Genomic DNA, 14,658 nt, shown 5'->3' with positions numbered 1-14,658 from the left:
GCCCAGATTCAATGTGACTTGGTACACGAATTTAGAAGGATCCACTGGACTCTGTGATAGGGTCTGGGCAAATTGTCTATAAAAGATCACAGCTATAAATTCGATGGTGAATGCTGTGCCTCTAAGTGGCTATTTGTGTCTTTAGTTTGATTCTCACAATCTTTTTTCTTCCCCCTCTCATTCTATCCTGCAGGTTAATGGCAGATGTTTAAGGAAGACTTTGCCCTGCAAGACTAAATCCTGTGAAATCAGAGTTTAACAACTACTGCTTTGGGAAATTAACTCACAATGTCAATATCCCTGCTACCACTGCCCTGAGGGAGGTTAGGTCTACCATCCCCACATCAGAGACACGGAAACTGAGGCTCAGAAAAGTGACTTGGTGAATACTGTGCAGTTAAAAAGTGGCAGGAACTGAGTCTGGATACCTAGGGCTTTCCTTACAGTCAGCTGCCTGCTAGAACCAACTCTCTGTGACTCCAGGCCTCAGTTTCCCCATCTGTAAAGCCTAGGTTGTCTGTTCCCTTCCCATTCACATGTTCTCTAAGTCTCCAGCCTGTGCCCTCTCCCAGCTGCATTCAGGTAAGCAACAAATGATATTGGAGCTATAGGCATAGCCGCAGGCTCCTGTGAAGGAGTTTACCCGTGACCTTCTGGGCTCCGGGCCAGCCCTTCTTGAAAGGGAAACGTGCAGACCCTGGGGACAGAAATCAGTTCCCTTATGCTGGAACTGCTGCCACTGCCAACACCACCAACTAAAGAAACTGTGTGTGTGTGTGTGTGTACTGGGGAAAACACACAAAACACTGTGATAATAGCAAAAGGGAGACTATGAGTAAATATTGCATGCCCTCAACCCTTACTTCAGCCACCTGAGGACAGGGAGTGAGGAAGCTAGGGGTTTTTCCTTTACAGACCATAAGATTATATATATATATGTTTTATCTTAATTAAATATTAAATTTTAACTAGCATCACCAAAGACATAAGACCCTTTGCAAATATTTTACACAACAATGGGTTTGGGATGTGTGTGCCTGTTAGCTCAAACATGTATTCCCAACTATTTGTTTTCCATGCAGTTTTGGAATTTAAAGAGTTTCCTTCTCATTAACTTTTGGGAAGTTTCCGCGAACAGATGGGAAGAGGAAACAAGAAAAAGAATGAGTCTGGGTAAATACAGACAGCTTTCCGCTCACCTTTTTAACTCCTGGGTTGAGGTCCTTAGCCACCTTTGCCATCCTCTTCTGGGGTGGAGGAACAGCGCCTGGCTTCTCAGGCAGAGGCGCGAGGGCGCGCAGCGGGGACAGCGGCGGCTGAATGGCCAAGTTCGCGGGCCTGGGAGGGAGCTCTATGCGCAGCTAGGCGCAGCTGGGCCGCTTTAATTGGAGAGCGGGACTCCCTCTAAAACCTCGCCAGCCACTCCGCGCCGGCGCTCGCGCGAGGCCAGCCAATCCCAGCGCGAGGCTGTCCCCCTCCCTCCGGGAAGTCTCTGCACTGTGGCCGCTAGCGGAGCGTAGCGCTGGCTGCCCTGACGTCAGCATGGCCGCGGCCCATGACTGCCAGGTTCGCTTCTATCCCTCGAGCGGCAGGAATCCGTCCCCACGCCCTTTTCCTTTAAAGGGCAACGGGCTGAGGGTGGGGCGGACGGCGCGGCTCCCGCGATCCATTCAGGTCAAAAGGGAGAGTGATCAAACAGGAGGGCCGAGGTATTTTTAGTGAGCTGGATCCAGAAATAAATGTTGAGCTGTGCTCCCCTTCCCACCCTTTCTGCCTGGTCGTAGGGGGTGCGGGGAGGGCCGAGGGAGGAGGTGTTTTGCAGGAGCTGGCTAACTTTTCCCAAACCTGGGCGAGTTCTCCAATATCCAGAGAGGAGAAAAGATTCCAGGGAGTTATGATTTTTTTAACGTAACATTTGTAAAGTATTAAACTGCTTTCACATAACTTGCTTTAACATAAATCCTCCCTATTCCATGAGCAAGAAATCACTGTCCTGATCTTAGAGATGCTCCTAAGGACATATTGTCTTGTTGTATGCTTATATTATCTCAGGCATTATTATTATTATGACTCTAAGACGATAGATGAGGAAATAATCAGAGAGAATTACTGGTCCGCAGCTGAGCTCTTGAGCAAGGCTTTAACCTGAGAGACTGAGAGTAAGAGAGAGAGAGAGCTCATGGGGGTGGGGCTTGGGGGGGCACAGGATTGTAAACTATAAACTGGTAAGTTAGTAATTTTTAGATAAATGGGGTCATGCAGGCCTGGACAAACAAGATTCCATCTGAGTTCACAAATCCATGGAATGTGGAGTCCTTGCAACACATAACATAACTACTCTTATAAGACAGAATTGGCCAGGTTCCTCTCTCTATGTCATGTTGTTTGTCCATAAAGCCACATCTCTCTGCTGAGCCGGTTCCACAGACTTGGATTCCCAGAGGCATTTCCCCCCTGCCCTGACAGAGGATTAAACACAAGTCCTTTTTATCCTAGAGAGAATACTGCTGTCTCTGTTGTGAGGGGTTCGGCCTGTAACGCCTCTTTGCAGTGCCCCCTGCTAGAAACCAGGGCTCCTGTGGGCTAAAATAAAACTTGGTTGCACAGAGACTGAAGAGTGGTTCCGAAGCACACCGTTCGGGAGGGATTTGCTGAGAGGGGGAGGCTGCAGTTCCCATTCTGGGGGCTGTCTCTTGCTGGAGGCATTTTTCCTCTTGAAAGCCTCCTCCAATTTAGTTCTTATCATCGTCTCCAGTCATCCCAGATCTCGGCCAGGGATCCTGAATTGTGACTTTTTATTACACGTTCCTGGAAAGGGCTTTCTATTTGTGGCTTTTCTTTTCCAAGATGAGGGTTGACCTATTTCTTCTTTCACAGATTTCTGCTATAATTGATTTTTGCCTTGTTTGGTCCCAGCTGTATCCGCAGGTACCTAGCATGTGATATAGGCTCAGTACACATTTGGCAAATGAATAGAGGTTGGGTTCTGGCTTTTATATATTTTTTAATTGATATGTAATGATCGTACATGTGATATTTTGATACATGCTTACAATGTGTAATGATCAAATCAGGGTGTTTAGGATTTCCATCACCTTGAACATTTATTATTTCCTTGTATTAGGGACATGTCAAATCACTTTTAGCTTTTTTTTTTTTTTTTTTTTTTTGAGACAGAGTCTTGCGCTATTGCCCAGGCTGGAGTGCAGCAGCGCGATCTTGGCTCACTGTAACCTCCACCTCCCAGGTTCAAGGGATTCTCCCACCTTGGTTTCCCAAGAAGCTGGGACTACAGGCATGAGCCACCACACCTGGCTCATTTTTGTATTTTTAGTAGAGACAGAGTTTCACCATGTTGGCCAGGCTGGTCTTGAACTTCTGACCTCAAGTGATCCTCCTATCTCAGCATCCCAGAGTGCTGGAATTACAGGAGTGAGCCACTGCACCCAGCCTCTTTCAGCTATTTTGAAGTATACAATTCATTGTTGTTAACTATAGTCACCCTACTGTGCTATTGAATACTAGACTTTTTCTTACTATCAAACTGTGTTTGTTCCCATTAACCAGCCTCTCTTAATTCCCTGACACCCCAGCCCACCACTTCCCAACCTCTGGTAACCTTCTTCTACTCTCTGCCTCCATGCAGTAAGCAGGCAAGGTAAGAATAGGGAGAGATGGCGCAATGGGACACCTGGCCTGGTTTGTCTAAACTTCCAAGGTGGGCTGCATGTTAAACCAGTATGTAAATAAATAGTGGTCAACAGAAGCCTGGCTTGGGAGAGGAGGTTTTCACATGAATAGTCCTTTCAGTAGCAAATCCTAGGAACAATAGTGCTAAATCAGGATGTCATGTCAGAAGCCTTTATAGTTTAGAGCTATGGAACAGAAGCCAGGAATATAACAAAGGCAAGCTTTATCCCTTTCAAACCAGGCAAAAGCCTGCCCAGTGAAGTCATTTCCCACTCCCTTCCCAGCCACCCTCCTTGCCCCATCTTGAAAAAATATTGTTCCATGAAATAATACTAATTTATTAACTTTAACACTATTTATTAATAGCTCCAACCACAAGAGTCTCTCCCCCTCCTTATTTTTACCCTTGACTCCAGGTACAATTAAGGAGGCAGATATTGCAGCTGTTTCTCAGAATTTCTCGGAATGAGAATGTCAGAAGCTGCTGCTTGGGGTGGCTCTTTCCCTCCTTTCTGGAAAAAGACCTGCTGTAGGCAGAGAGGGGATCCCTGCTCTCTGCTAGAAGTTGCTGTCTCCCCAATTGAGGATTCTGACTTTGACACTTTAAACCTTACACTTGACCCACTTGTTCCAGGGGACCTATATTCAGAGACTTAGCCAGACACCTGGACAGACTATTACAACTTGGGACTTTTCAGGAGAATGAGGGAAATATAGTTATTTCACCTGAGCCTCACTCCAGCTCTGAGGTCCTCTTCACCTCTCTTTGGAAGAAAATTGGATATCTTTTCCAAGTTGAAAGAGTAGAGATCTGATTTCTCCAAGGGTCATTGCTTTTTGACACTGGGGCTTATTAGAAGCTTTCATTCATCTATCAAGGAGTTCTGGGGTATGTGCCATAAGCCAAGCCCTCTGATAGGTGCTGGAGACATCAAGGTAAATAAAAGAATCCTTCTCCTTGGAGAACATCTTGGTCTAATAATGATTTCTGGGGCTCTCTGGTTGACAGAGCCCTAATCTTACTTGAACTCCAAGATAACCAGTCTCAGAGAAAACAGAAATCCCAAACAGTCCCAGGGCTGTATCAAAGGTCATACAGCTGGCAAGTGTCAGAGCTGAAATTTAAATTCAGAGTTTTTAACTTCAGATTGCACCCTTTCACCTATACTGCACTGCTTCCATAATGATTGCAGATGGTCAATTATAAGCAAAACAGGAAGAACTTGGATTAAGATGCTGTTGCTGTTGTCCTCATTTTCACTGGTCTTGTCCTAACTGGGACTTTTAACTCTGAGTTTTGTATTCTTTTTACCATTCATGAATGAATTAATTAAACAAACAAACAAAGATTGAATTGGGAAATACTATGGGTTAGACCATGAGCTGAGGATGCAACAGTGAATAAGACAGGAAATGTCCCTCCCCTCATATAGCTTCTATTCTAATGTGTGTAGGGGGGAACAGGCATTAAACAAGTGGATAGATATTTAGATAAGGTAATTAAGGATGGCAGTGAGTGCCTAGGAGGAAATAAATTGGATACAGTCATTTTAGATCGAGGGTCCAGGATGGCCTGGCTGAACAGGTGGTGTGTGAACTAAGCCCCGATGAAGGAGAATGAGTCAGCTGTGAGTAGAGTCCCCATAGAGAGAACATTCCAGGAGGATGGGGTCATGAGTGCAGAGACCCTGAGGTGAGTGCAAGTGTGGTGTGTCTGAGGGATCATGAGGTCAGTGTGGTGGGACAGGGAGAATGGTATGAGGAGCCTCAGGTGAGGCATGCAGGAGCTGGCTCATGTAGGCCCTATAAAGCATGCTAAGGAGTTTACATTCTCTTCTGGAAGTGGTGGGAGGTTAGACATCAGTGCTTTCCCACTGGAACACAATGCAAGCCATGTATGTAATTTGACAATTTCTAATAGTCATATTAAAAAAATCAAAAAGAAACAGGTGAAATAGTTATTATATATTTTACTAAACTCAATATAACTAAAATGTTGTCATTCCCACCTGTGATTAATATAAAAATTATTGAGATGGTTTACACTTTTTTTTGTGCTTTGTCTTTGAAATCTGGTGTGTGTTTTACCCTTACAGCATATCTCTCTTCAGTTTAGCCATGTCACAAATACTCAATAACCACATCTGGCTGGTGGCTTCCATCTAGCTACCATCAACCACATCTGGCTGGTGGCTACCATATTGAGCAGAGCAGTTATAGCGAGTCTTAAGCAGGGGAATGACAGTGTCTGATTTACTGTGTTACTCACAGCAAGGATGCCAAAAGGTATTAATGGAAAGCTAGCCAGGAACTCACAATGTCTCACTCTCAGGTGGAGAAACAGAGCAATTAAAAACTGGTAATTAATTGGTGCAGTATGGTCTACCATGTGTTCTAAACACTGCACTGGGAGGCACATGTGATTTTCTCAGAGTCACAAGGCTAGAAAGGGGCAGAACTAGAAAGACCTTGAACCCAGATCTTTTGGTTTCATGCCAACATCTTCATAAATTCCCAATAATCATGGCTCATAATGATGTTTTTACTATTACAATGTAGCAAGCAGGGCCCAAAACATGAATAGTATGTTCTGTTTGTATCATTAAATAGTATACTAGTTAAATTAAATTATAACCAAATCCTATTTGGATATTTTTTTTTACATATTGTATTCATTGAAAACAACTAACACTTAAGTGTCGGTAGACAGAAATGGTCCATGGAACACAGTATATCTGAATTAACTAATATAAATATACAAGAACCTTCTACATTAATTTGTATCAACTTGGACCATCATTTGTACCATATATATGTGAATTATTCACAACTTAAGGTTTTTGGTTTCTTTCCTGTCATTTTCATGGTAACCTTCACTTTAGAATAACTGTCTAATTTTTTCCGGATTTTTGGATGACCTCTTAGAACCAGAAAAGTTTTTGCCTATACCGCTAAAACATCTGGATAAAAACAGAACATGATTGTTGGACCCAAACAGTGTCTTGCCTTGCAGTCTTTGACAAGGGAAGTGGAAACACAAGGAAACTGTGCCTGTTACAAAATAACAATAGATCAGGACTCTGGAGCCCTGCATTTTGATCCTGGTTCTGCTAAAAATGTGACTGACCATCATCTGGCAATTCAAATTTGTCATAATTTACTGGGGGAAAGTGATAAACTTGCTCTGCAGATCAGTCACACATCCCACCTGATGGTGTAATGGGGCCATTCCCTTCTTTGACAGATTGATGAGAGTGGAAGGCACACATGCCTAAGTCCCAGAAAATCTGCATGTTTAGCTCCATCACAGGGGCAAGCTGGGTGATTTGAACAAGGTACTTTGGAGTCTCTGTGAAGTTAGTGGTATTGTTACATAGCATAGAAAACCAATGCACTATCATCCCCATCTTTCCTTGTTCTGTTTTAAAGATTTAATTATCTTGGAGTAAAAAAGCTTGGTACCTATTTTTAAATGAAGGTTTCATTTAATTGATTCTTGATTCTTATACTTTCCTGGGGCACTGAGTGCCATAAGCTGAGTATCTCATTTTTAAAGCAGCATTTTATCTTATTCTAGCATCTAGGAGATGACTCTAGCTATGGTCCTGGAGAATTTAATCATATTACACATTTAATTTAACTAGTGTACTATTTAATGACACATCCAGCCTATCCATCTTCTGAGGGTGTGTGTGGATGTGGTCAAGTCTCTATCATTTTTGTTTTGGGCAGCAGAATTGGAGAGGCCCCCATTCTGGGTAGCTGGAAGGAAGTGAACGCATGCCTTTTATTTCCAATGTGCCATTAGTGCTTTATAAGTTTAATCCTTAAAACTCCAGGGGTGAGCGTGTTATTCCTACTTGCAGATGAGAGACTGGAGCTCCGCTGGGTTAAGTAAGCTGTTCCAGGCCTCGTCGCTAGTTGGAATCCAAACTTACCCTGGGATTGCTCAGAACACCCCTGGTTTCAGGGTGAGGACATAGCCTGGACAAGGATGGAGAGACTGGACCCCCAGCCTTTGGGAACTATTCTAGATATTTCCCATGTGCCCCTCAGATTCACTCTCTTCCCTCTTCCTCCAGCTCTGTGCCCAGGAAGTTGACCCTTGGACTCCATCCATGAACTCTTTTGCTGTCTTCCATTGGATTCAGCCAGTCTGAGGTAGGAGATCAGGGGTGGGTGTATTTGTTCTCCCACTGCCTCCCTGTTGGGCTAGGCAGGGTTTTGGTGGGGTTGCCATCCTCCCTACCTAAAGCCACAGCTCCCATTGGTCTGGTGACTACTCTCTCCCTTGGCCTCTTCAGGCCTAGGGGTGGTCCCTGCTTCCCACTGTTATGGGAACCAGTGGGGAGTCCTTGAGTCATGCTTTCTCCTTTATAAATAACTCCTTCATTAAACTCCCTCTAGCTACCCCTTTGAGTGTTTCCAGCCAGAACACTAACCCATGCAGACACAACAGTGAGTTTGAGAGATGATCCTAGGGCAGCCTTAGGTGGCTTGCTCAGATATAGACTGCCCGGTATGTTTCTTTTATATTATCTTTGTCTATTAGTATGTGGATTAATTAAAATAATTGAATTGAAGACTTGGAAATGAATTACAATAGGAAAACCAGTTAGAGGTGTTGGGAAGACAAGACAAAAAATTAGCAGCCTTCTAGATTGGTCTGTTGGCTGCTCTTGAGTCATAAGGAAACTGACTGCTGAGTTCTTCCTCAGCCACTGACAGTGACTTTAGGCACTGAGTCCCTTGTGCCAGGGTCTCCTCGTCTTTAAAAATGTGGCCTCTTCAAGTATGGGAACAGCCTTATTAAAGAAACACAAAGAACACGAGCGATGCCAACAGTCAACACTATCAATATTTTCACGGGGTCATGGAAAATAGCACCAGGGCCTCTCACTGGGCCACGAGGCGACAGGTGGGCAAACACTTCTCGTGAGTGGTTTCCTTCACTTTCTGTTTTGTGCTTTTCCCTCAGCTAATCTAATCCTGAGCCATCAGACTTCTTACGCTCAGGAATACCTATACATAAAAATGACTTATAAGTTGGAGATGCAAGAAAAATATTGTCATTAAAATAATTATCAATAAAAATTGCCCCTAAAAAGTAGGGCTTGCTGTGAGGAGTAGATTTGGGGCTGTCTGCAAAAGTATGGTTTGAGCCCTGATGGCCTGGATTCCTGGACCAGGGGGACTGGTTTCATTAATCTTCTCTTGATTCTTTGGGGATTAGCTGTGAGTGTGAGATAGTGGGAAACCTAGAGCAATTTGCTGAGCCAGACCCTCTTACTGAGCTGAATCTCTGTAATTTGCTGACCCAAAGGTAGAGTTTGCAGTGGGATATAACAAAGTCCTTGTCATTATCTATGTGTCCCTCAGGGAATCAGGTGTTGCTATGATTCACTGAGAAAGTGTGTTGAATAGGATTAAGGAGCAATACAGCAGTTCCAAGTTCTTAGTCTAAGAATCACTTTGATTCTTGGGGGAAAGGGAGAGTAGTGGCAGGGGTGAACTAGCTTGCAGGGGGCTGGGTTGTGGATTTACAGTAGCCTGTCAGAGAGGGAATTATCAGCTTCGAGGGACATGCTTAGGATAATTGGTACCAGGTAGTGTTTCTGAGCTACCACCAACATGACGTTGCCAGGCTCTAGCCACGCAAAATTTCACTGAATCCTCCTGACACTCTCCTGAGTCAGGCAATCTTATCTCCATTTTGCAGAAGAGCAAACTGAGCCCTGGGGATGTTAAGTAGTTTTCGCAAGGTCACATAGCTGGTTGCAGAGCCTGAAATTGAACCCACATGGGTCAGACTTCAAAGTTAACACTGAGAAAAAGTACAAAACCCCAGCTAAAATACCAGTGACCACTTCTTGGGTAACTACCATGTGCCAAGCTGTGCTGTTCTACAGGACCTGGGATAGAAATAAAAACCACTTCCTCTCCTCCCTACCCATCACTTAACACGTGTGGGCTAATTGTAGGTGACCCTCAATAACCTAATTATGTGGCCTATTTAGAATAACATTCCAGTTTAGAATAACCTTCTACCCACCAGTAAATAGGGAAAATCGGGAATGTTCCCATCAGGGAATCTCTAATTAGTGAGTGGAGGAGAGAAGTCTTACAGCACCTGTGTTCTCCAGGTGAACTTAAGAGACAGAGAGGAGATAAAAATCAGTATAATTAAAGCCTTAGCATTTTTCCCATTATCACATTTTCCATTCTGTTTGCCATGTTGGCATTTTAATTTTCCAGTGCCTTCTGGAAAACATAATGTTACCTGGCAACTTTGCCCCATGGGATGTTGAAATCATGTCATTTTCTAGAAAAAAAAAGGTGAAGATGCTTCTGAACATTACCTGTGTCTGAACTCCTGTCTATGAACCTGCATCATTTGTGATTGGAAATAATTTCTGTAGCTTGGGCTCGAGGCCAAAATTAGACTCAACTGTGAAGGAAGGGATGTCTGCCCTGATCCATTTCCTCCCAGTTTCTCACCCTTCCTCAATGATGAAATTATCTGCCTGAGCATGTCCCTCTGACCTAGTGTCGTAGTCCTTTATGTCTCACTCCGTGCTGAAGCCTCATTATTCATTTGCTGCCCATCAAAGTTTTCCTGTCCTACCTACTGTCCTCTCAGTGCCCTGTCTCACCTTCCCCTCACTGGGTTGAGCAGCATACTTTTGAGGAAAGAGTGAGGGTTTCCAAGTCAGGCATATCTGAGTTTGAACCCTAGCTCCATCACTTGTTAGCTATGTGGCCACAGGCAAATGGACTTCTCTCCCAGGTTGTTCTAGCTGTAAAATGGAAATGATGAGCCCGGCATCAAGAGGGAGGCACCTAGCTGAAGTGAGATGATGTGCATAGAGCACCCACCCATTGCCTGGCACAGAGTCACACCCATAGTTCTCCCAAGATTCCCTTCCTTTTTAATGTTCACCTAGTTCTTCTTTGTTTGTCATGAATTGGATTCATAATAACAGTTCCCCATATTGCTTTCTTCATCACCAGGGAGATGAAACTGTCTTGTCAGACTGATTCTGCAAAGATTCTTTTACATGCATGTCTGCAATAGGGAGTATCTGCGTGCAGGCAAGGGGGATTAGTAAACATCTTCCCAAAGCAAACAGGGGCTGGGAGCTGGACAGAACCTCAAAGATATCGTATCCCCCAACTTTGTAGTATCCCAACAGGGTGTGCTTCCCTCTGCTTGGATGCTTTCCATGGCAAGCAGCTCTTTTTTTTTTTTTTTTTTTTTTTACCAGCCAGTTCCAAGTACTTTTGGACAGCTCTCACTGTTAGAAGGTTCTTCTTTACCTTGGACTGACATCTGCTTTTCTGGGGCTGTCACCCTTCTGTGCTTTTCCAGCCTTTGGAATCTATTCGAAAGGCTCTCTCTTTCCCGCATGATGACAGTTAATCTATTAGAAAGCTAGGATCATGTGCATGAGAGGTCTTCTCCTCCTCTCCCCTCTGTGTTTTAGGCACTATGGTACTCTGCTTAAGTTTGATTCCACCATTATATTCCACTTTGTGGGCAGTGGCCCCCCACCCCCCATCTCAGTGGGCTGGTATGACCTGTAAGGGAGTAGAAGTTCCTGCTTTGGAGTCAGACAAATTTGGTTCAAATCCCTGGTTGGCTACTTACCATGATCCTCAATCCACCTATTATAAAATGGAGGCAATACTACCAACCTCATAGTCCTGGCACACAGATTAAACGAACAGCGTGCAGCTAGTGCCTGGCATAGAGAAGGTGTTTGGTACTTGGTAGCTGTATAATTATTTTCTAATTGCCAGGTAGGTAGCTATCATGTTTGGTTCTCTGAGAAACTCTTCCCAGTGACATTTAAGATTTTGCTCAGGCTACATTTGGGAGTCCAGTCTTCCCTAGTGACAAAAAATGACACTAAGTAAGTGTTCCACTTATCACAATCACAGATTTTTAGGAGCAAAATAGGATAGTCAGCATGTTGTTCAATGGCCATTTTAGTTTGTTCCCACAAGGCAGGTAATAATTTAAAAACATAGTTTGGATATTCTGTGACTAAACATGCACATCCCAAGAGGCCCCTTGGGAATGCAGCAGAATTTCCAGACAGCCACGGGTAGAATTCCAAAGCTTCTGAAAGATGAGTGTGTTCGTGGCTGATGAACAAGGTATGAAGACACCAAATCCCCCTGACAAAGTCCAGCAATGCCTTGCTGCTGATCAGTCTTTCTGGAAAGACTGGATGAGCTCACCCAGAAGAAAAGAATGGGTAGGAGATTTCAGGAAAGATTTTTACTTATCAGAAATTAGGCTTTAAAAGTTTTGGGCCTTCCTGTTGATTCTCCCAGCTTTTCTCACAACACAAGACCCATGGTTTAGCAATGACGTCATCTGACATGGATAGTCATACTGAAGTCAGAACTGTCAAACAGATCCTGGATTATGATGGAGGGTGGGAGGGATGTACAATTTGAGGGCTATGTGAATGTGAAGTGAGTGTTTTGCCATAGGGTATTACTCCCTATCCCATCACTGATGGGTAGCAAAAATAGAATTAAACTCTTCAATATATTCAGAAATGGTTATTATGTGTTCCTTTAAAGACCTTACTATTTCCTAGGTAAAATCTACAATTCTGTAGTCCTACCTCTTGTCATGCTAGCAAAGTACTTTTATATACTCCAGTTGAATATAAATGCCCAACTTCAATCTTTGAGTTTGTTCTTTTTTTCATTGAATCACTCAGTTATTCAATCTGTGGAGCAGTCTTTCAGGCATTTAACAAATAATGATTGCACATCTCTTTCTGTATCAAGAGCTCTGCTGGGCATGCAGCAATGTAAAAAGACACACACAGGATTCACTCTCCTGGGGAAGACAGATGTTAAACAAACAATTACAACAAAAGGTAATGAATGGGAGCATTATGACAGGAAAAGAATGGGCCTTGAGGCAAGAAAAGTTGAGTTTGGCTGGCGCTTACAGTTCTCTAATACCAAAAGTATCAGATTCCAGTAGCTTAACTTCTAGGACATCTAAATAAATAACTCCAAACACTCCTCCATTAGAAAGAGTAAGAGCTAACATTTGTGGAGCTTTTGCCATGTGAGTAGACACTGAGCCAAGCCCTTTACAAAGATAGTCACACTTAATCCTCCCAATAATCCTAGAGTTAGGGCCTCTGAGTACTCCCATTTCACAGATGAGGAAGCTGAAGCTCTAAGTGATTAAGCAACTTGTCTGTGGTCATTCAGAGCCAGGTGGCAGAGCTGGGAGTTGAACTATTGTCTCTCTGAGCTCCTGGTAATAACCATGAATGCTTGTCCCCCAACACAAGCCTAGGAAGTGGAAAAGCTGTGACAAAAGACTTTGAGAACTCAGGAACTTCCTAGTTTACTCCCAAAGAGCCAATAACCCTGCAGTGAGGCTCACAGCCCTTGGGAACAAGAGGAAGAATTGGGGTGACCAGGTCAGAGGGCATGTTAGGGTGAACTATGCTCCTGAGTCCCAGAAAGCATGAGAAAGGTTTTCGGGAAGTTACTTATAACAGTAGAAAGAACGTTAGAGAATCTAACCCAGAAATGAATCAATCTTAGATTCAAGTGTGCATTTTGATTGTAGCTGGAATAATATAAACCAAATTAGAAAGCTTAATGTCCACATGACATCTTTATTTGGTTGTAAAGCAATCCATTACACACACTCTCTTTCCTTTTCAATGATCCAAAAAATAAAGTGAGTCAGTCACTTTTTGCAAAAATAGGTCCTGCCTTTCAAAAGAAAATAAATTGTTTTCTCAAAGAACATAGCCTTCTATTTTTTCTCACTCCTTATGTTCCCGTCCTCCGATATGTACCTTCTGTCTAGATGTTAGATCGTTTTGAACTAACTTGGAAATCTTCATGCTTAATTTAGAAGTGATTCATCTACAGATCGTGTAGTACCTAAGTTTGGCCAGTGATGGGGACAGTTGCTAAGGGGGGTGTTGATTCAGGCTTGCCAGTAAGTGACCCATCTTCTATCATCTAAGATGTCACTGACTTGCTGCAGTGACTCAGGTGGAGTCTTCATAACTGTGAGTATGCTGGGGAGCTTTCTCACAAGCTTCTCTTGGTGTCCCCTACATGGTTTGGGATGGCTCTATGCTCAAGGCATTGCTGACACAGTGCCGCATATTCTCATGAAGGCGCGAATGATTCATGTTTCCCTGCCAGTTCCATTTGGTCATTTTACAGTTTTTTCAGGCTTCACCCATATATTATCTCCTTCCCCCAAAGGATTCTTTTACCCAATATCTCAGTTATCACTAAAGTTGGCTCCTTCTCATCCAGACTCAAAAACAGTGAGCCTCAGAATCCAACTGTATTAGTCCATTCTCACGCTGCTAATAAAGACATGCCTGAGACTGGGTAATTTATAAAGGACAGAGGTTTAATTGACTTAGGTTCCACATGGCTGGGGAGGCCTCACAGTCATGGTGGAAGGCAAAGTAGGAACAAAGTTATGTCTTACATGGCAGCAGACAAGAGAGCATGTGCAGGGGAACTCCCCTTGATAAAACCATCAGATCTCATGAGACTTATTCATTATCAAGAGAACAGCATGGGTAAGACCCACCCCTACGATTCAATTACTTCCCACCAGGTCCTCCCAAGACATGTGGGAATTATGGGAGCTATAATTAAGATGAGATTTGGATGGGGACACAGCCAAACCATATCACCAGGTAATCTGCTTGCACCTCATATTACTACAATTATTTCCTGTTCCTGAAAACAATTAGTACTACTGTACTTGTGTCATACTACAACTACCACCACAACCACTTCTGTTACTATAGGTAAGCAGTATTTTGGAACACTTATCAGGTTATAGGCACTGGGTTGAGTTACTTACATGCTGTATCTTTTTTTTTTTTTTTTGAGATGGAGTCTCACTCTGTTGCCCAGGTTGAAGTGCAGAGGTGCAGTCTTGGT

At 43.5% G+C, this 14,658-nt stretch overlaps 2 protein-coding genes across 6 annotated transcripts in view; one reads left to right on the top strand and one right to left on the bottom strand.

The window, feature by feature from the left end:
- Window positions 1-1,473, bottom strand: part of LMCD1 (LIM and cysteine-rich domains 1) — a 68,138-nt gene extending 66,665 nt beyond the window's left edge. For 2 of the 4 annotated variants that reach the window (XM_011961271.1, XM_011961274.1), the window contains exon 1: window positions 1,200-1,473. In XM_011961271.1, coding sequence (XP_011816661.1) covers window positions 1,200-1,241 — 42 coding nt within the window. In that variant the 5' untranslated portion in view covers window positions 1,242-1,473. The remainder of the gene's footprint in view (window positions 1-1,199) is intronic. The other 2 variants (XM_011961273.1, XM_011961272.1) reach the window with 1 other exon arrangement.
- Window positions 1,474-1,524: 51 nt separating this feature from the next.
- On the top strand, window positions 1,525-7,866 carry LOC105525595. 2 transcript variants are annotated; one of them, XR_001003948.1, is made up of 3 exons: window positions 1,525-1,709; window positions 4,325-4,626; window positions 7,773-7,866. XR_001003948.1 is itself a non-coding variant. In XM_011961270.1 (2 exons), the coding sequence occupies exons 1-2, from the start codon at window positions 1,543-1,545 to the stop codon at window positions 4,503-4,505; spliced, it is 348 nt and encodes a 115-aa protein (XP_011816660.1). In that variant the 5' UTR covers window positions 1,525-1,542; the 3' UTR covers window positions 4,506-4,691. The 2 variants fall into 2 exon arrangements, 1 of the variants encoding a protein (XP_011816660.1); XM_011961270.1 differs by lacking the exon at window positions 7,773-7,866 and having other exon boundaries at window positions 4,325-4,691.
- Window positions 7,867-14,658: the final 6,792 nt, after the last annotated feature.

Source organism: Colobus angolensis, unplaced genomic scaffold (assembly GCF_000951035.1).
Source record: "Colobus angolensis palliatus isolate OR3802 unplaced genomic scaffold, Cang.pa_1.0 Scaffold544, whole genome shotgun sequence".
Lineage (NCBI taxonomy): Eukaryota > Metazoa > Chordata > Mammalia > Primates > Cercopithecidae > Colobus > Colobus angolensis.
The sequence above is the reverse complement of the archived record's forward strand: the minus strand, read 5'-3'. Positions and strand labels throughout refer to the sequence as shown.

Bases quoted from the DNA above. Each gene is read 5' to 3' on its own strand.
- LOC105525595 (XM_011961270.1), top strand. From the start codon at position 1,543: ATGGCCGCGGCCCATGACTGCCAGGTTCGCTTCTATCCCTCGAGCGGC. The intron at 1,710-4,324 runs GTATTTTTAGTG...CACTTGTTCCAG, and splicing joins GATCAAACAGGAGGGCCGAG to GGGACCTATATTCAGAGACT.